Source organism: Harmonia axyridis, chromosome 6, assembly GCF_914767665.1.
Source record: "Harmonia axyridis chromosome 6, icHarAxyr1.1, whole genome shotgun sequence".
Lineage (NCBI taxonomy): Eukaryota > Metazoa > Arthropoda > Insecta > Coleoptera > Coccinellidae > Harmonia > Harmonia axyridis.
In genome coordinates this window covers 5,359,239-5,379,990 of record NC_059506.1, presented here as the reverse complement: position 1 = coordinate 5,379,990, position 20,752 = coordinate 5,359,239, and the positions used below count along the sequence as shown (strand labels likewise).

General features: G+C 35.2%; 1 protein-coding gene across 1 annotated transcript; it reads right to left on the bottom strand.

Annotated features, from left to right (window-relative positions):
• Positions 1–7,426: 7,426 nt before the first annotated feature.
• LOC123683232 (circadian clock-controlled protein daywake-like) lies at positions 7,427–19,436 on the bottom strand. Its single transcript, XM_045622134.1, has 5 exons — positions 19,188–19,436; positions 17,366–17,449; positions 15,567–15,714; positions 9,268–9,410; positions 7,427–7,782 (listed from the first exon to the last, which is right to left on the bottom strand). The coding sequence occupies exons 1-5, from the start codon at positions 19,249–19,251 to the stop codon at positions 7,481–7,483; spliced, it is 741 nt and encodes a 246-aa protein (XP_045478090.1). The 5' UTR covers positions 19,252–19,436; the 3' UTR covers positions 7,427–7,480.
• Positions 19,437–20,752: the final 1,316 nt, after the last annotated feature.

Here is a 20,752-nt window from a genome sequence, read left to right as displayed (position 1 = left end):
TGGGGTTACTTAAGCAAACCGTATACCTAAAATGAATACTTCAAGAGTTTTTGGGGAATTTTGATAGGATCGGAAGTGGGTGTAGACCACCACAAAACGAAAAATATAACTGATAAGAAAACAATGCTGTAATGAGTTCGTTACAGCACTGTTTTTTTAATTGTAATGAACTCATTACGATACTGAAATAGAGAAAAGGGTTTTCCGATGAGAGGTTTCATTTTGAATAGATCGCCATCTATGCATCTGTCATTTTGAAAGCTGTCATTTTATGACATTTGACGAGTAAAAAATACGCCTTTACTTAAAAAGGAACAATATACGCTTGAACAACGCGTTGGAATTGATAAATTAATTGAAAAATGGAGAAAATTTTGGGTCATTTACATTATATTTTAAATATCAAATACTTCCGCACAGCTCCCACGGCAGCGCTGGAGGTCATACTAGACTTGCCTCCCTTACACCTACATGTGAGGAAATGTAGCCTGCTCGAAGCAATAAGGATTTCCCATAATGGAAAGCTCCTTCATGAGAACTGGGTTGGACATATGAGGATACTGAATCAACTAGATTCAAGCCTCCTCGCAAAACCATCAGATATTATGCCAACCACCTACGATTTTGAAACGCCCTTTGAAACAGTTATAAATGACCGTCATAGTGCAATAAGTCTCATAAATCGTCTGGACAAAAAGTCATCTTTATGGTTTACAGATGGATCAAAAACAGAGAAGGGCACCGGCATTGGGATATATGGACCTAGACTGAGGATCTCTAAAGCCCTGGGAAGTGTGCCCTCGACTCTACAAACCGAGATAATGGCTGTTTATGTATGCGCCCAGGAGTGTCTCAAAATGAACCTCAAAGGGGCGCATATCTACATCACCACGGACAGCCAAACCACGCTGAGATCCCTGGAATCGTGCTGTCAGGGGTCTCTTCTGACTTGGGAGTGCCATAACACCATAAAGCAACTGGCCAGAGGAAATAAGGTGACTCTACTATGGGTACCAGGGCACTGTGGGGTTGAAGGAAATGAGAGAGAGGATGAGCTTGCAAAAAGTGCATCAAGGTTAAGACCTGCTGGACCTGAGCCTTTCTGTGGGATGGGAAAAGACCAATACAAAGCTGCGGTCCAGCTATGGGAGTTGAACAGTAGGAAAATCCACTGGACTAACACTCCTAGACTTGCTCAGGCAAAGAAATTCGTGAAGATTTCACCTACTTACACCAGAAAGCTCCTGAAGCTGTCGCGAGCAGAGCTTCGGATGATGGTGGGTCTGCTGACGGGGCACTGTCGGTACAAACATCATTTGTACCGTATGGGTAAGTCAGCAGACGAGATTTGCAGGCTCTGTGGATCGGAAGTAGAAACGGCTGAACACTTGATATGCAAGTGTCCAGAGCTGGCTGGCCTAAGAAACATCCACATGGGCAAGCCGGTCCTGGATACCAGAGAGGTAAGGACCAAGTCCCTAGGGAGGTTGTCAATTTTATTAACGTTGTTGACGACCTCCCTGGGTTTCTATGAATGAGTAGGGTAGTGAACAAAAGATCTGCATGGTCGCAGTTCCCGGAAGGCTTACCGAAGCAAAACGACCCCAGTTCAAATAATAATAATAATAATAACAGTATGCAAATGAAGGGACATATTTCATAGATTGAATGAAATAATACAAAGGTAGTAACGAAAAGTAGAATTATCTTTGCGAAAATACAGAACAAATTCAGTATCATCGTCGCTAAGTTAATCAAGCATTTCTATTGAAATTTCTCATGCACGACAAACACAACTATGCGAAGTTTCCCGACTCTCAGATGAAATGCTCCATCTGTTAATAATACGAGTTGGAACGGAATATAAATTTTCCATTCGTTTTTCGTTAGCTTCCATAAGCTGACCACGGGGACTGGCGAAATGCTACAAAGGAAGCCACTCGATCATATTTTATGCTCGCATTCAGTTAGAACACTTTATGAATCGAGCCGAAAGTTATGAGTTTCGAACCGTTGCCCTCGTCAGACTGAGCTGTAATGTTGTACGAAGGAGCACTTTATTTTAGAGGATTTACGGCTCTTTCACCGCGATAATTCTCCACGGCGATATTCAACAACCCGTAATTCTGTGCCATATGCAAAGATAATGTCCCGAAGGAACGGACTTATCGTATTGCGATGTTTCTTGGAGATGCGAATATCAATTTTCTTCAATTATAAAAAAAAAATACGTACTGATTTTCTTTACAGTTTTGTCACAATTATTTTTGATATTAGTTTTGTAAGTAACTAAAGAGTGGTTTTTTAGAGCTATAGAACTTTAAATTGCAATAAAACAACGATGGATTATTCGATTGACCTGAATTTTATTTATCCGCAAGATAATCTTGTGGCATTACATTTTAAATATGATTTCTGGCATATGACCGCCACGGCTGGCGCGGATGTAATCCAATCTGGACGTCCAATTTTCGATGACTTTTTTCAACATTTGTGGCCGTATATCGGCAATAACACGGCGAATGTTGTCTTTCAAATGGTCAAGGGTTTGTGGCTTATCCGCATAGACCAATGACTACACATAGCCCCACAGAAAGAAGTCTAGCGGTGTTAGATCACAAGATCTTGGAGGCCAATCCACTGGTCCAAAACGTGAAATTAGGCGGTCACCAAACGTGTCTTTCAATAAATCGATTGTGGCACGAGCTGTGTCTGTGTGACATGTTGAGCCGTCTTGTTGGAACCACAGCTCCTCGACATCATAGTTGTTGAATTCAGGAATGAAAAAGTTAGTAATCATGGCTCTATACCGATCACCATTGACTGTAACGTTCTGGCAATCATCGTTTTTGAAGAAGTACCTCCAGCCCATAAAGCGCACCAAACAGTCAGTTTTTCTGGATGTAACGGTGTTTCGGCATACACTTGAGGATTAGCTTCACTCCAAATGAGGCAGTTTTGTTTGTTGACGTAGCCATTCAACCAGAAGTGCGCTTCATCGCTAAACAAAATTCGCGATACGTATTCCGCACATTTGCAAGCGTTGTTCAGGCGTGAGTCTATTCATGATGAATTGCCAAACCAAACTGAGAATAAGTCACTTGACAGCTGTTAAATTGGTCGCCATCTTGAACAGTATTGCCAACTTGAAGTTATATACCTCGAAAAAAAACACCCGTTACTACTAGAGTATGATAAACATGCAATTACAATTTTTAAACACAATCGGTAGATAATATATAGGGTGGGTCACATTCCTAAACTTTTACGGAGAACGGAAGGTACGATTTTATTGAAAATTTTTTGACAGTTCTCATAACTAATCGAATTTTGTCATTTTATGTCATATGAAAAACAACTTCACCCAATCATGCCAACATTACATCGATTATATAACTATTATAACTCATGTTCTGATGAACCATTAGAATCCGTAAATTTCCCATAGTTACGTCGTATCGATAGGTGGATATACCCTTGAAGACGTGGCATAATCGTTTTGGTGTTTCGCAGGGCCCCCGCAAGGGACATCAACGCCCGCGTGCGGAGCATATTTTGGCGCCCCTTAAAGGGGGGAGGTGGAGAAAAGTACTACTGTATAATCGGAAATTTTTTTTTTGAAGTTTTGTTGAGAATTTAGTGTAGAATGGTTGAAAATCTATCAGCAACCTTCATTGCCTTAAGAACTTTATGGTGTTATTTGTAACATAATACATTTCAAATGTGTTTCAAAACTTAAGCTGTATTCTTCTATAAATTATTCATAAAGGCATAAACATTTAATTAGGATCAATCCAGAAATTGAATGGATGTTTTTCTAGATTTGGCTGCTGCAAATTCTTTTATATTATCAATCAATCAATTTTATCGAGTATCTCTTGCTCTATATCTAAGATTGCCAATCCAGAAAATCTTTCTTAGGACATGGTAGACTTCAAATAGTTTTTAAAAATTTTTAATTCAGTGAATGATCTCTCACCAGAAGCAACAGACACAGGACACAGGTAAAGTGAGAAGGATTATTGAGGCAATACTAAGATTCGGTAGAGAAGAAGTAAGATTATTTTAAAAAATATATTGTAGAATTTAAAGAGGATTTTCGCTTCAGATAATGAAAACAATCTTAGGGCTTTTATCTCGTTGAATAAATCATTTTCTTTCACGTCAGTCTCTTTTTTTCCTGTCATCAGTTTAGCTTGAAGAGCATGACAGCATTTCAATACATATTTGTCATTTAATTTAAGAATATCACAAATAAAACAAAAAACGTTAACGTTATCTACTATTTAAGGAACTTTGTGTTTGATCAATTATTTTCTAAAAGAAATTTATTTTAAAAGCGATTTTTGGATCTTCCGTCTGTTCATAATCGAACAATTTTGGTTTATACTTTCGTCTTTCAGTATATAATGGAAAAAAACCTTGATCTATCTCAAGAACAGCCGCTAGTTTTCCAGCTCCCGCAAGTTTTTCCTCGAGAACATTATCATCCCTATAATTTCTGAAATGATCAACTAAATTCTTCAAATGGTTTTGGCACACTTTAATGTCAATCGCTACACTTTGCATCATGTTGCTTACAATATTAATCTGGAATGAAACATCATAAGAAATTATGATACTTCAAATAAATTTAAAAGAATGAATATTTAATAAAAGAGAACTTGCTTTATGTCTAGTTTTTATGTTAAAAGTATCATTTTCTGCTATTTCTAAAAGGCTATCACATATTTGAATAAAATGAAACTTTAGCATCAATTCTACTTGACCATCTAGTATCACTTAGGGGTTTTAGACGTAACTGAGGATCATGCTTTTTCATACCATTCCAATCTTTTTGTGGATGAAGAGAAATATATATAAAGTTCTTTTACAATATCAAAAGAGTCCAGTGTTTTATTTGAAACCTTAGCAGCATCATTTTCAGTTAAATTTGAGCTGTGTGCAGCACATAGCGCAAAAAATGCCCTAGGATTAGCATCGAGTATGCGTTTTTGTAAACCAATATCTGGCTATTTCATGCCGATTGCGACGTTCGGAAACTTGTATAAATTGCAAGAAAGAAGTTTGGAAAAAAAATTGTGGAAAAATTTGAAAGAATCTTTTTCGAAAACCTTTGGTCCATCGGTTCTTCATGCGGTCTATAAGAGGTTTTGGCGCCCTTTTAGAGTGGCGCCCGCGTGCGGTGCACGCGTTGCACGCGCGGTTGCGGGGGCCCTGGTGTTTCGCCTCCTACCATATTGGGATCATTTCCATAGTAACATTCTTGGACGTTCACCAAAAAAATGAAAGCAAGCTCAGTGAAATGTCATTGAATTATCAAAATGCAGTGCTTTGGTTTTATTTATTGAAATTATTCGTTAAATAATCGTAACGAATAACAACTTTAGCATAGACAATATATTTCGATTATACGAACCTCTTCACTCGACGTAGTTCGCGAACTACGTCTCGGGACTCGGTGTATAATCGGATATTGTCTATGGTCTTGTGATATTATAACTGATTACAACGGGTGTTTTTTTCGAGGTATATAACTTTAAGTTGGCATTACTGATCAATATGGCGACCGATTTAACTGCTGTCAAGTGATTTATTCTCAGTTTGGTTTGGCAATTCATCACGAATAGATTCACGTCTAAACAACGCTTGCAAATAGTGCAATTTCATTTCGAAAATAATGGTTCTGTGCGGAATACGTATCGCGCACTACGTCCATTTGATTTTGTTTAGCGATGGAGCGTACTTCTGGTTGAATGGATACGTCAACAAACAAAACTGTCGCATTTGGAGTGAAGCTAATCCTCAAGTGTATGTCGAAACACCGTTACATCCAGAAAAACTGACTGTTTGGTTCCCTTTATGGGTACTTCTTCAAAAACGATGATGGCCAGAACGTTACGGTCAATAGTGATCGGTAAAGAGCCATGAAACTTTTTCATTCCTGAATTGAACAACCATGATGTCCAGGAGCTGTGGTTCCAACAAGACGGCGCAACATGTCACACAGCTCGTGCCACAATCGATTTATTGAAAGACACGTTTGGTGACCGCCTAATTTCACGTTTTGGACCTGTGAATTGGTCTCCAAGATCTTGTGATTTAACACCGCTAAACTACTTTCTGTGAGGCTATGTAAAGTCATTGATCTATGCGGATAGGCCACAAACCCTTGACCATTTGGAAGACAACATTCGCCTATTGCCGATATACGGCCACAAATGTTGGATAAAGTCATCGAAAATTGGACGTCCAGATTGGACTACATCGGAGCCAGCCGTGGCGGTCATATGCCAGAAATCATATTTAAAACGTAATGCCACAAGATTATCTTGCGGATAAATAAAATTCATGTCAATCGAATAATCCATCGTTGTTTTATTGCAATTTAAAGTTCTATAGCTCTAAAAAATACATCCTTTACAACTCATGTTCTGATGAACCAATAAAATTTGTGAATTTCTCGTAGTTACGGAGTATTGATAAGTGAATATACTAATTGACGACGTGGTATAATCGTTTTGTTGTGTCGCCTCCTGCCATATTGTGATCATTTCCATAGTAACATTCTTGGACGTTCGTCCTAAAATAAAAATCAAGCTCAGTGAAATTTCATTGAATTATTTAAATGCAGTGCTTTGGTTATAGTTATTGAAACTATTCGTTATACAGAGTGTCCCGTAAAGACCATGTCAAACCGAGGGAGAATGTAGATCAAAGTATAACCCACCTGCTATGACAAAATTCCCATTATAAAAGTCTTACCGTTTTCGAGATATTTTTTTTTTTTGGAAAATAATGAGTTTTTTCCCCTTTCAATTGTTTTTTCCTTACGGTTGGTACAATTTTACATCTTTCTGGTTAATTTTTTCAGTAAAATATTGCTGAAGAATGAATTTAACGTTTACATCAAAAACATCCTCCGAAAATTTCAAAGGGGGGCTATGAGAAATATTTTTATTGGAAATTTTGGTAGTGGATTATTTTGTTCATGAAGTTTAGCCTATCGTAGTGAAAAAAAAATGTACCGAGCTACTGCTGCACATTACACCAATAAATTGTCTATTTTATAGTGATTTCAAAGAGGTATCACACAAGTCATTTGATATTCAATCTTCATCTTTTGAAACTTTTCTTGGACGACATACAGTTCTTGAGATATTCATTTTGTTTCAACCGCCACCTGTTTCATTCGTACCCAGTCTCCTTAGGTTGGTTGGGCCAAAATTCTATTGTTCGTTCAGACAGTTTGAGATCGATCAGAAAGTATAGAATATCTGTTGGTTTGGTTACTTCACATATTTATTAAAAGAAGGAATTCATAATATTTTATTTATTTATAGAACAATTGTACAAAATTGAAATAATGAAAGTTATCGAAATCTTCAAACAGATAACTCACCTCTGAAAGATAAAACATCTTAAGTAATTTGAAAGCTATTTAATCTCATAAAACAACAAAATTGTTTTTATAACACCTCTAATCCAGAAAAATTTCAGACACGGCAAATTTAGCGAAAAAGCTATTTACAATATGGTCCATAAATGTTCTTATGGCATCGTTGTAACCATCCTTTATTTCATCGAATACCGCACTCCAGTTGTCATTCATCACTTGGTTGATTTGATCGCTGAGTTGTTTATTACCATCGAATACATTATCCAGATTGAAAGTGACGTGTCCAGCATCCATTTTGAGAACTGTGTCATTTACTTTAATGTACTGTAGGTTGTTTTTCGTGTATGTTACTACCTTGATTTTTTCATCTCCTTTCACATTCTCTGAAAATAAAAGTTGTACTGTAGTAAAGTCTTACATATACATACATGGTGATTCACCGCGATGGTCTATCAGACGTTTATAGGGAAGTTTATAGAGAACTCATCATGAGTTTGTGTTGAAAATTTTGCATGTTGGGGTTTGAGAAAACGAGCTTTCTCTATAAAATATTTTTAGATTTTTGCAACTTCCGGTTATATAGAAAACAGACTGCTTCTAATTTCAAATGGCACACCCAGTATATTATTGCATCATTTGATGATAAATTTGAAAATCTTGAGTTTTGTTGAATTAGAGTTGTCTAACTTCTTGATCTCTCATGAACACCCTGTACGTTTTCGATCTAAACCGCGAATAATCTTATTATACTACGTATTTGAAGGATCGAAAAGTAAAACGGTTTTTTCGAAAAAACTTTTCTGCAGAAATATTTAAAAAAAATGTGGGTCCTTGTCGCCCCCATTTTTCTCAAGAATAACATTAACTCACGAACCGTTGAGTGTTTACCCAAGTTATGGCATATTGCTGAAATTGTCATCAAAAAAGCTATCTAATGATGAAATAACATACTGGGTGAGCCATAGAGTAAGTAGTAGTCTATTTTCGGTATAACCGGAAGTTGTAGGTCGCCTGACTAAAGTCTATGAATTTTTATCTTTGGGGAAGATTAAAAGAAATAATCTTCCCTATAGACGTAAGGTCAGGCGACCTATCCGGCCACCTGTTGGGAGTTCGAACATCAATTCAGAAAAATAATATGCTATAGTTTTGGAAAAGTTGTTTTCATTTCTATCGAAATAGGTAGAAAAATAAGGGGTGTCTCATTTGAAAAAAAATTTCATAGTTAATCTTATGAAATATCAGTTTGCTCAAAACTCAATTAACGTCATCGATATCTTGGTAAAAAGTTGCCACAAGAATGTTTTTACAGAAATGAAAAATTGTCAACAGCTAAAAGGTTTTTTTTCGTCTATCTAATATAGAAATAGGAGTTCCCATTCAAAATTGTTCGATTTGGGCCAACCTGTACAAAGCACCGATAATTATTCGTGAAAAAATCCTACAAAAATCATTACAAAAGAGATAAAACTATAATATTTCGAAAAAATAATCGACTTTGCTACAGTGCTGCCCTTTACTTATATGCTTCCTAAAAAGAAAGAAGATAACTTGAATGTACAACTTCATACACCGTATAAAGTTTGCCAGAGTGGAAAAGAATGTTTGACAAATACGTGGATGATAGTAATCCCTCTGAACATACGATGAAATATCCACATTTCAAAGCTTTAAAATGGCAAAAGATCGAAATCAACTTACTGGGTTGAGCTGCTTTTTAGGAGTGGGGACTTAACATAGTGCCAAACTCAAAAATAGTGCATTTTATCTTTCGGCAGATATGTGCATTGATGTTTTATTGAAATTATCTTATTTAGCCGATTTCAGCATTGAAATACTTAGAAATATAAATAAATATGTCGAATTACCTAAAAGTATGTTCATAACTCCTTTGCCTTTGACCGGAAGTACTAGAATCTGGCCAGTCATTTCATAATTAGCCTTCAGAGTTATATTCGGTATATGGAAGTTCCATGCAATCTTTGCATTGTCGACTTTGATGACATCGAATCTAGAATAAATAAGTTTAGAAGAATAAAATCAGCAGCCGTTTGAGATCGTTTTTGAGCCTTCGTTCTGCGAAACATTTCGTCACAATATCTGTGAGATTCGAATTTTTAGTCAATAATATATTCAAATGATAAGGTTTAACACATTGATGATGAATCCGTTCTCAAATTTGATTTTGTTCGTTCATCCGACTGGCCGTATAGGTACAGGGTGACTCAAATTCGATACTCACTGAAAGAATTTCGAGCATCTCGAGTGTTTCGATATATTTTTTTTGATGGGACACCTAATACCGGGTGTCTCATGAATATCATACGTGAGAATATTTTTGGGGAGGATGCGAAATTCACGTTTTCAATTTTGGAGTTATGCTTTGACTAGAGAGATGACTCCCTGTAAATTTTTTGAGATTCGTGGAACTTTCGGTTTCACCGTGAGTGACACCAACTTTTTCGTTTTTGAAATGGACAGCCCCATATTTTATAATGAAAATAGATTCCTTAAAATTGTTTGGCTTGTCGAATTGTCGAATTTCTTTTGTAACTTGAAATCACGAAAATAAAATTGAAAATTGCGCTCTGTAGAAACATGAATATCTTCATGGTTTTTCATTCGAAAGAATATCATTTTTAGGCTTTCACAAGAAGTAAGAATATTGCTTCTGTCAAAATAGTCAAAATGAAAAATCATGATACAGAAGGTCAACAAAGCATTGTCAAAGTTGGCAATTTTGAAAACGCGAAAACTCAATTTTAACAAGGTAGAACCTCATTTTTTTTATAGTCATAATGGAATCTACATTGAAAAATAATGTAGGTGTTATTTTCGAATTTATTTTCGCAATTTCACAATAGAATTTTCTGACAGAAATTCGAAAACTTGAAATTGAGACAACTAAGAATTTTATAGGGAAATCATTTTATTTTAATATGTATGTAGGGTTTTTATATGGTTGTCTAGGGGTTTATATAAAAAAGGCCGCCGGAACTTAACTATGTTTATTTACACAATGTACAATTCACGTCAATTGAATGTACAGCCACTGAACTTTCGTCTATCGTCTAATTGTCTGATTATTCGCGTTGATCCGTCTATATCTAACGTCGAATTATCTTACTCCCTGCGTACTATTTTACGTCGAATTCTATGCGTCTATCACGTCGAATTATTTAACCTTTCCCGTCTCGTCTCTAACGTCGAATCCTAACTATGTCCGTCTACTATCTTACGTCGAAGTCTCAAGTACCTCTTCCCCTTACGTCTTCCTATATCGATAAATCTGCATAGGGCAACCTTTTAGGGTCGATCGTGTAGTTCTCGTTTCGTAAAGTCAGTAGCGTATCATTCAGTCGGGTGTTAAGAATTTGGATCCCACACTCGGCCATCCTACTGAGAATCCGACTCGGATTCATACTGTATCCAAGGCTTCATATACTCCGAACAAGTCGATGTCCGAATGGGTCCTTCGTGGTTTCCTATCTTAACTACGTCATATCTGTCATTTCTCTTCACTTTGACCACTTCATATTGTCCTAAAAATTTCTTACGCACTTTCAATCCTGTACCGAATTGAGTTCTTCCAATCGCAACTATGTCACCTTCTTTGTAAAATACGGCTTTACTCCTTTTTGCGTTATAATTTTTCCGATCTTTACCTTGCTTTTGAAATTCTCCTCTCAAATTTTCTCTGGCTTCGTCAAACTGTTTCTCCACTTCTTTTTCTATAAGTTCTGCTAACACAATATCTTCCTTTTCTCTCATCTTAATTCTTCGAGCTATTCTCACTCTCTCTAATAATCCATTTTCTTCAAACGGTTTTTCTTCATGTTCCTTTTCCGGTTTTATGCATATCGGTTCTTCATCTCTGTGTACTTCAAAATTAGTAGACATCGTATTTTTTGACTTAACATCTCCAATAATTCGTTTTTCTAACTTTCTGAGTTTTTTATCGTCTATGTGCGTCAAATTAATCTCATCGTCTACTATGCTCTCATCAACTCTGATACTCATCAAGAATTTTTCTTCTATTTTGTGTACAACTATTCCTTCTTCTCTTATGAGTACTTCTGCTTGCTTCAATAAATCATTTCCAACTATAACTTGGAAATCCATAGCCGGTTTAGGTAAAATGTAAAACAATAAATCAAATTCTTCGCCGTCTATTTCAACCTTTTTCCTGATTGAACCTAATGTTTTAACCCGATTTGATCCTATCCCTTTAACTAAGATATTATCCTTCGAAAGCAAATCGTCTCTGAAATATAATTCGTACACGTCTTGTCTAATCGCGCTTATATCACTGCCGGTATCAAATAATGCTGATAATTTAATTTCGTCAAAAGTCAATTTAATTGCATTTCGCGGTACAATATTCATAGTATTCACATTTTTAGAGGTATAAGTCTGTTGTGAAATTTTTTCAGGACAGTTCGATGATAAATGACCAAATTTCTTACAACTAAAACATTTCACGCCTTTACTTCTGTCTGGACACTCTTTGGATTTATGACCGTGGGTTCCGCAATTATAACAAAGTTCTTGCTTATCATTCCTATTCTGATAACTGATTTTTTCTCTATATACCTTCTTAAATTCATTTTTTTCCTCATGTCTCATACCGTCTCTTTTGATCTTGAAAGGTTTAATATCTCTTACAGGTTGTTTCTTGGAAATAGTTTCATACAGTTTCACTTTTTCCTTGAATTCTGGAAAGTTTCTGGCACCATACAATATGACTTTATTTGGTGATTCGTCTTGTATCCCGTCTATGATGTATTGAATGATAACTTCATCTTCTATATTAGCTCGACTAGCTATTTCCCTCATGATCAATACGTATTCTTGAACATTTTCGTCATGTCTTTTCCTTCTAAACATCAAAATTTTATGTATTTGTGCACTATTTACATTGACTTCAAACTCTTGAATCAATCTTCTCTTCAAAATACTCCAGGTTCTAATACCTTTTTGAGATTGTATAAATAGTTTCGCGAGACCTTTCAAAGATTTCTTTGCAAATATTAACTTTTGCAAGTCATTCCATCCCGTCACTTCTGCAATTTCTTCGAAATCCTCGATCCATCTTTCTATTGGATAATCGTCTTTTCCGTCAAACGACTTGATACTATCTTCCACGTCTCGAAAAGTCAATGAAAAACTCTGTTTTTTCATAATTTGTCGTCTATTGAATTTGTCATGTCTTGAGGAATATTTTTCTACGTCACTGTTTTCATTCTCGTCGTCAGTGTTTTCCGTCTCGTCGTCAGTGTTTTCCGTCTCGTCGTCATTTTCGTCATCTCTCTCCGATTCATCATTTTGTTCAAAGCCATATTCGAATTTTATTAAAAATGAGCATATACGATCGATAATTACGTCATCGGTTCCACTATAATCCAAGCCAAGCATATTGGAAACGGTTATCAGGTCTGGGAGTTTGAGTTGTTTATAAACGTCTTGTACTTTAGTCAAGTGATCGTCTGAGTTTTTGTCCCATCCAAAACCCGAAAATTTACGTAGCGCTCTACGGACCTTTCGCGATTCGCCTTCATCACCGAAACAAATAAAATGTAATGCTTTGACAGCAGATAATGTTGCATTGGATATTTGATTTTCAATAATTGTAATATCGCCCAAAGTTGACATTTTTAATAAACAATACTCAATCAATATTCAATGAAAAACTGAAAATTCAAATGAACGAAAACCGCCAAATTAAAACAGAAAACTTTAAAATCAATACTTATTCGATTATGCTATCTCAACTCAAAATTATCATAAATTCGTACTAATAGCGAACGTTAAATGGCTGTATATTCTCACAAAATAAATCAAATCAATAATCACAAATATGGACAATGTTCAAAAGTAATTTAAAAATTCAAAAATATGAAAAAAAACAAATATAAAGTCTCCTCTTTGGTCGTCTTCTTCAACAAGCCTCACAAAATGGAAATTGGAAAGATAAACGTCCTACCTTGAAAGTCTGCATACAATTTTACCATTCATCCTCTGATTACTGCGGAAAATTGATCTCGTTTCGGTCCTTTCGTCTACTGGATCAAAACTCACTCGTCTACACCTTCGGTACTGGCTTCTTCCGTATTCCCAATTGTTGATTGACTCACTGGCAATTCTTCCTCGTCGCAAATTCTGGACACTTCTACGTCGATTTCGATGTCTTCTCCAAATGATTCTTCAAAATATTTGGTTCTCTTCTTCTATCCCGGTCGATGTTGGGGTTTTTCACTTCTATCCCGGACAATGTAGGGGTTTTTCACTTCTATCCCGGACGATGTAGGGGTTTTTCACTTCTATCCCGGACGATGTTGGGGTTTTCTTCTTTTATCCCGGACGAGCCCCCAAAATGTAGGGTTTTTATATGGTTGTCTAGGGGTTTATATAAAAAAGGCCGCCGGAACTTAACTATGTTTATTTACACAATGTACAATTCACGTCAATTGAATGTACAGCCACTGAACTTTCGTCTATCGTCTAATTGTCTGATTATTCGCGTTGATCCGTCTATATCTAACGTCGAATTATCTTACTCCCTGCGTACTATTTTACGTCGAATTCTATGCGTCTATCACGTCGAATTATTTAACCTTTCCCGTCTCGTCTCTAACGTCGAATCCTAACTATGTCCGTCTACTATCTTACGTCGAAGTCTCAAGTACCTCTTCCCCTTACGTCTTCCTATATCGATAAATCTGCATAGGGCAACCTTTTAGGGTCGATCGTGTAGTTCTCGTTTCGTAAAGTCAGTAGCGTATCATTCAGTCGGGTGTTAAGAATTTGGATCCCACATGTATATGGGGCTAATTTAAAATACAAAAGTTGGTGTCACTTCCGGTGAAACCAGTCCACGAATCTGAAAAAAATTCACAGGGAGTCATCTCTCTAGTCAAACCTTAACTCCAAAATTGCAAATGTGAGTTTCGATTCCTTCCCAAAAATATTCCAATGAACGGTATTCGTGGGATACCTGGTATAAAAACATTTTTCATTTATTTAGAGTTTTAATTCTTGTATCCATTGTAAAGGGTGTTTTTTTAGAGCTATAGAACTTAAAATTGCAATAAAACAACGATGGATTATTCGATTGACATGAATTTTATTTATCCGGAAGATAATTTCGGGGCACTACATTTTACATATGATTTCTGGCATATGACCGCCACGGTTGGCTCGGATGTAGTCCAATCTGGACGTCTAATTTTCGATGACTTTTTCCAATATTTGTGGCCGTATATCGGCAATAACACGGCGAATGTTGTCTTCCAAATGGTCAAGGGTTTGTGGCTTATCCGCATAGACCAATGACTTTACATAGTCCCACAGAAAGTAGTCTAGCGGTGTTAAATCTCAAGATCTTGGAGGCCAATTCGCAGGTCCAAAACGTGAAATTAGGCGGTCACCAAACGTGTCTTTCAATAAATCGATTGTGGCACGAGCTGTGTGACATGTTGCGCCGTCTTGTTGGAACCACAGCTCCTGGACATCATGGTTGTTCAATTCAGGAACGAAAAAGTTAGTAATCATGGCTAAATACCGATCACCATTGACTGTAACGTTCTGGCCATCATCGTTTTTGAAGAAGTACGGACCAATGATTCCACCAGCCCATAAAGCGCACCAAACAGTCAGTTTTTCTGGATTTAACGGTGTTTCGACATACACTTGAGCATTAGCTTCACTCCAAATGCGGCAGTTTTTTTGTTGACGTAGCCATTCACCTGTTCTGATGGACGATTTTGTCAAAGATAAAATAGACGTAGTGCGCGATACGTATTCCGCACAGAACCATTATTTTCGAAATAAAATTGCACTATTTGCAAGCGTTGTTCAGGCGTGAGTCTATTCATGATGCATTGCCAAACCAAACTGAGAATAAATCAGTTGACAGCTGTTAAATCGGTCGCTATCTTGAACAGTAATGCCAACTTAAAGTTATATACTTCTAAAAAAACACCATATATAATTATGCAATATGCTCTAAATTTTTTAGTTGCAATTCCTAATTGTGAATAGAAACTTTCAGCTTTTATACTATGACGTAAGTCTGACGTCCTCTAAGATTAACGGATATAATAAGGTGAAAATGGTAAGTGTCAATCAGGCAAAAAATTACGAACTTCAAAGTTTGATTAGAACTCACATGAAATCGTCAATTACAGCCGTTGAGAGTCCATAGAGTTTACCATCAGTAACTTTTTGCGATATCTTCACCGCTCCATTACCACCTGGTATTTCCATGAGTGGAATGGTTAAGGGATCTATTCCAGGAACTCCTAATGATTTGAAACCTGAGAAAGTTTAGATATAATTAAATTAGTCACGAAATTGAATTGAACTATGGTCTTGTTTCATGAATTTCTTTATATTACTATCAGTATATTTGTTGCGTCAAGTGAATTTCACGCGAACTTTATGGGCAGTTGAAAATTCAAAAAGACGCATTTAGGTCGAAAAACCAACCCCAGCCGGTACAGCGAGGGCTAAAAATAGAACAAGAGCATCCTTGGCGTCAGATTGTCGCTACATATGGTCATGTTGAAGCCACATCTTAGGGCAAGGAACAAATACGTGGACCAATCAGGGACCTGGATTGCGCTTTGGTATGCAGAATCCAAGGCGACGATTAACATCCCCAGGAAATCGTGGTATCACCAGTACGCTCGTAGCTGTTACCTTGTAAACACGTAACTTGTACAGCCAAATTCAATATATTAGTTCAGAAATCCGGTGTTTCATTATCCCAATTTAATAGAATTACAGTTGATCGATTCAATCAATAAACAATATTCAATAGCTTATTTTGGTTATATTGGATACCTAATAATCCAATCAGTATACGTTGTCCTGCTAGAATATCAGCGTTTGTTTAGTGGACAGTTGATTGCGAAAATGAAAATTTCCAATAGAATTCCATATTGCAATCGCATTTTTGAATGAATTTATACAGGACAGAATGCAGCAGAAATTGAACATATAAAAATGAGCCCCAAAAATTTGACCCAAGCCTCAAGAATTCTTATATCTATGTTTTTTTTTGATTTGCGGAATTGTAAATGCAACGTCTTAATTATTATGATTTGAGGGTCCTTAACTTTCTTTATAGCAATAATCTGCAACGAATATCAATTTTAAAAAGACATACAACTCATTGATATTCAAATAAAAACAATATTTTCAAAAAAGGGTTACAAAAAATGTTAAGGTTCAATTTCCTCGTAGCATAAAAAAAATTAATATGGCCTAAGACAAATCTTTGGGGCTGAGTCTGTAGCAGACCTCCAATTTTCGTATTTCACCTCTTAAAAAACCAGAGCAGGAATTTCGGTCTATAAAAAATTCCTCATTAACAACAACAATCTATCCAGCCATTCAAGTTTTTTTGAAAAAAAATCAGATGTTGAATTCATTGCCCTAAAATAAGTCAATAATAAACTTCATATCCACAATAGTGACTCCATCAGGTATTTGCATTTTAACTGATATCAAAACTAGACGAGATTTACATAAGTAGGTATAAAGTGGAAGGTACAAAAAAAACGGTTGAATTCACAACATGAATTAAAATCAACAAGGGAATTGGCGCCCTTGAAAATATTCGAATATATAATTTCATAATTATTATGAACAATTCATATAAACATTCGAATATAATAATTTCATCAATGAAACTTATTTTTTTAGAGCTATTATAAGAGAGTCTTGCTATTTAATTTTCAGAATGCATGATATTTAAGATTTTTGAGAAAGTTTCAATCTGTCGATGGGATTGATTCAATACACTTGAATTCACTATTGAAAAAAATTTCCCCCGAATCAAAATTCATGTTTTTCTTCTTTTTACAGAAACAATCCTTCATTATTTTAATTATGTGCGCTATACTGGATAGACACCTATGTATAAAAATATTTGAATTTTCAATAATTCACTGTTATTCTTACCTTTTGCAAATTTAGGAATTGCTTCTTGAATAGCCTGCTTCAGACATACTTGATCTGCTCGATTACATCTTTTGAAGGTGGAGGCTGAAATAATTTTATATATTTATATTTATAAAGGGTACTCGATCGGTCGATATCTCTAGTAAATTTTGGACAAGGAGAATAATTCAAATTTTAAGGAAAACCACAGTATACCAAGCGCATAAGCTTCAATTATTTTTGACTCTACAGGTTGGTCCGAAAGTAGTAAAACCCGATACCTATCTCTTTGTTCAAAAGAGAATGAACAAATTTTATGTTATACAAAACGTGGGTTATTTCAATCTCAGAATTTCATGGAGATTAAAACTTTTAAAAATTCGGCATTTTCTTTCGAAAAAACTGGATTGTATCGTGTTTCACCACTTTCGGACCAGCCTGCAGAGTCTAAGATATTTTAAGCTTATGCGCTGAAGTCTGTCGATTCCGTCAAAATTTGAATTTATCTTCTAGCCCAAAATTTACAAGAGTTATCAACCGATGGATTGACTCACCCTGTGTATATGAAATAAAAAAGGAAAGGTAAAATTTTCGGTAGAGGTTGATGCAATTTTTAACACTCTGAAAGGACCTTTTTACTTTTATCGTTCAAATTACTCGATTTTTTTTGTTGCAGAATTATCATATAACATCCCCCTGAATCATCAAAAGCATAGATATATTTATATATTTTTCTACATTCATGCAAAAAGCAAAACTTTATTGAATTATATTTTGTGGAAAAAGAAGTTCTTTATTGCACTAATGCAATAAAGTTTTTATTGAACTCATCTGTCATTCTACTTCAACGTGCTGATGGAAATCGTCTTCAGTAGCGGAGGGATACGTAGAGGAATCACATGCAAACAAACTCAGTGTTGCAAAACAAATATTTCAGCCTGAAGGAAATAATGATGTACAGTTACCAAGTACTAGTACGTTTACAGCAGTAACAAATCAAGAAGTGGATTTAAAAAGTACTTCACTACGAAATATTCATATTGAAAATTGCACCAATTGTTCATTCACTTTCAACATTGCGGGTAAAAAGTTTGAGTTAAATTGTTCGTAACGTATTAGTTCCTGTTCCAATGCAAATCGATATTAATAATAAAGTATTCAAGTTGCGCTTTTCATTTTCCTACACCTAGTGCCGCACCTCAATAAATCATTTTTTGCTTTTTGCATGAACGTAGAAAAAATGTTGTATGCAACTCGTGCAAAAATTGTTTATTGCACTCGACGTGCAATAAACATTTTTGCACTTGTTGCATAAATAACTATTATTTATTCAATGAGTAATCAGGGTTGAGGTTGGTTAAACCTATAAACCCATACAGAAATAAAAAAAGTTATCCCCGAAAAAGTATAAAAAACCTGCAGTTACTATTTCAATCTAACAAATGATGAAATTAGTATTCAAATTTTTGACACGTCCCGAGTGAATGCTACGAGAATTACAGGCATAATTTTCATGAGAAATCACCTGTGAACATGATAGTATTTCAATAGTAAAAACCTAAGTAAATTTAATTCAATATTATGGGATTTTAAATCGACTCAAATAACTCCATTTGTGAAAAAATGAACTGAAAAAATTTTCCAGTGACTCTAAATATTTGAAACACCCCAATTAAAATCAATTTCAAGTGAGTACACTATTATTCATGATAATAGAATATTCTAAGCAGTATATTATATCTTCCAATTATTTCAGATATGTGATGGCTAATTGTATAACAAGAAATAAAAAGGATATATATTTTTTTAAATATAAACATTAGTGGTCTAATCTAAAACTTACGAAATTCGGCACAAATCACCGAACTCACTAGAACAGTAAAAAATAAGACTTTTACGACTATCATGCTGCTAAAGACCAGAAGCTACTAAACTTGTTTTACTACCAATCAGGTATTTGCAAGAATTTGGTAGAGAATATATCGACCACACTCAATAATTTTTGAATAATTGCGTAAGTGGCCTTTGAGCAGAACGAGGTGAACATCAAGTTCAATTATTTTAATACTGACTGAATTCAGTTATTGAGGACACTACACGAACATCACCATTTAATTGCACTTATACTGCAAAGGTGACGTAAAGAGAACAGCTCAACGTTGATATATCTTGAAAGGTGTGAGAAATTTGATATTGAGCAAATTTGCAAAATTTTTACTTATTTTTTTGGCAAATATTGCTGAAACAGCACATAAAATTTTCGAAAGGAGGATATTTTCTGAAATTAATGTTTTTATCTATTATCTTATATTACCGTTTTCACAAATAACAACGCAAGTTTAATTGAATAGTTTTTCTTTTATTATTTCGAATGTCCTTTTTTTCATAAATTCCAATTCAATTTACATCCGATTAAGAAATATTATTCAATTCCATACACTCTTGATGAAAAATGGTTGTACTATTTGATAACAATTGTCAACCTGACACAAATTGGTACTATAGAATAGGTACAGCACGAACCACGCCTAATAAGATCTAATTGTTTCACTTCAACAATGATTATAAAAAAAATACTTTTTATGAACAATTGTAAAGAAAACGTATACTGATTTATTGAAGTTTGCTTTCGATTTTACATGAGCCATTTCATGTACCTAATTCTAGTGCATTATTATTACAATTATCATTGTGGTGTATACATAAATGATTTTCGACTTTTCTGAAAGTACTGAACATTCTAAAACATTATTTCTGCTTTGGCAATGCGTTCTTAGCGATTTTAAAAGTTGCGCCTTCTCTCAGAGGATAGAATTTTTCATCTGGGGACCACTTATGGAATCATCAGCTTGGCATTCAGTGATCCCTGCCAAATACATCAACATCTACGTCTTTTTTTTGTATAAGGACTATGCCTCTACAATAATTTCTCCAATTTGTCTAATACTGCTGTCTAATTGGGAGTCTTTTCTCTCTTCCGCATGTTTTTTTTTTCTATTAGGTTCTTTGAAAGAGGTATTTCCTCTTATCTGTCATTCTTATTTTAATCTGTAATATATTTCTCAATTCTTTATTTTCATGCTCTTTCAGTGTCTCTATTGTCTTTTTTTTTTTTTTGTCAACTATTTCCTCAATAGTTTCAATTTACAATACTTCTCTGCTATATTGGTTGCTTATATACCATGGGGTGCCGACCGCTGTTCTGATTATTTAGTGTAGTTTGTAACTTATATATCTTATTGTCTTTCGTATTATACCTGGTTACTCCTGCATACATAAGGCTTGGTAATAGCAATATATTTATTATCTTCAGCATGTTTTGAAAGGAAAGTTTACTTTTTGAGTTGAGCAGCGGGTACAGTTTCTCGTACAATTGTCTTGCTTTTTTTCTGTTTTGACGTTTTCTGC

Coding starts and splice junctions, on each gene's coding strand:
- LOC123683232 (XM_045622134.1), bottom strand. CDS start 19,251: ATGATAGTCGTAAAAGTCTTATTTTTTACTGTTCTAGTGAGTTCGGTG. Junction 9,411..15,566: donor GCTGTAATTGACGATTTCAT/GTGAGTTCTAAT, acceptor TATTTATTCTAG/ATTCGATGTCATCAAAGTCG. Junction 7,783..9,267: donor AGTTATGAACATACTTTTAG/GTAATTCGACAT, acceptor TTTTATTTTCAG/AGAATGTGAAAGGAGATGAA.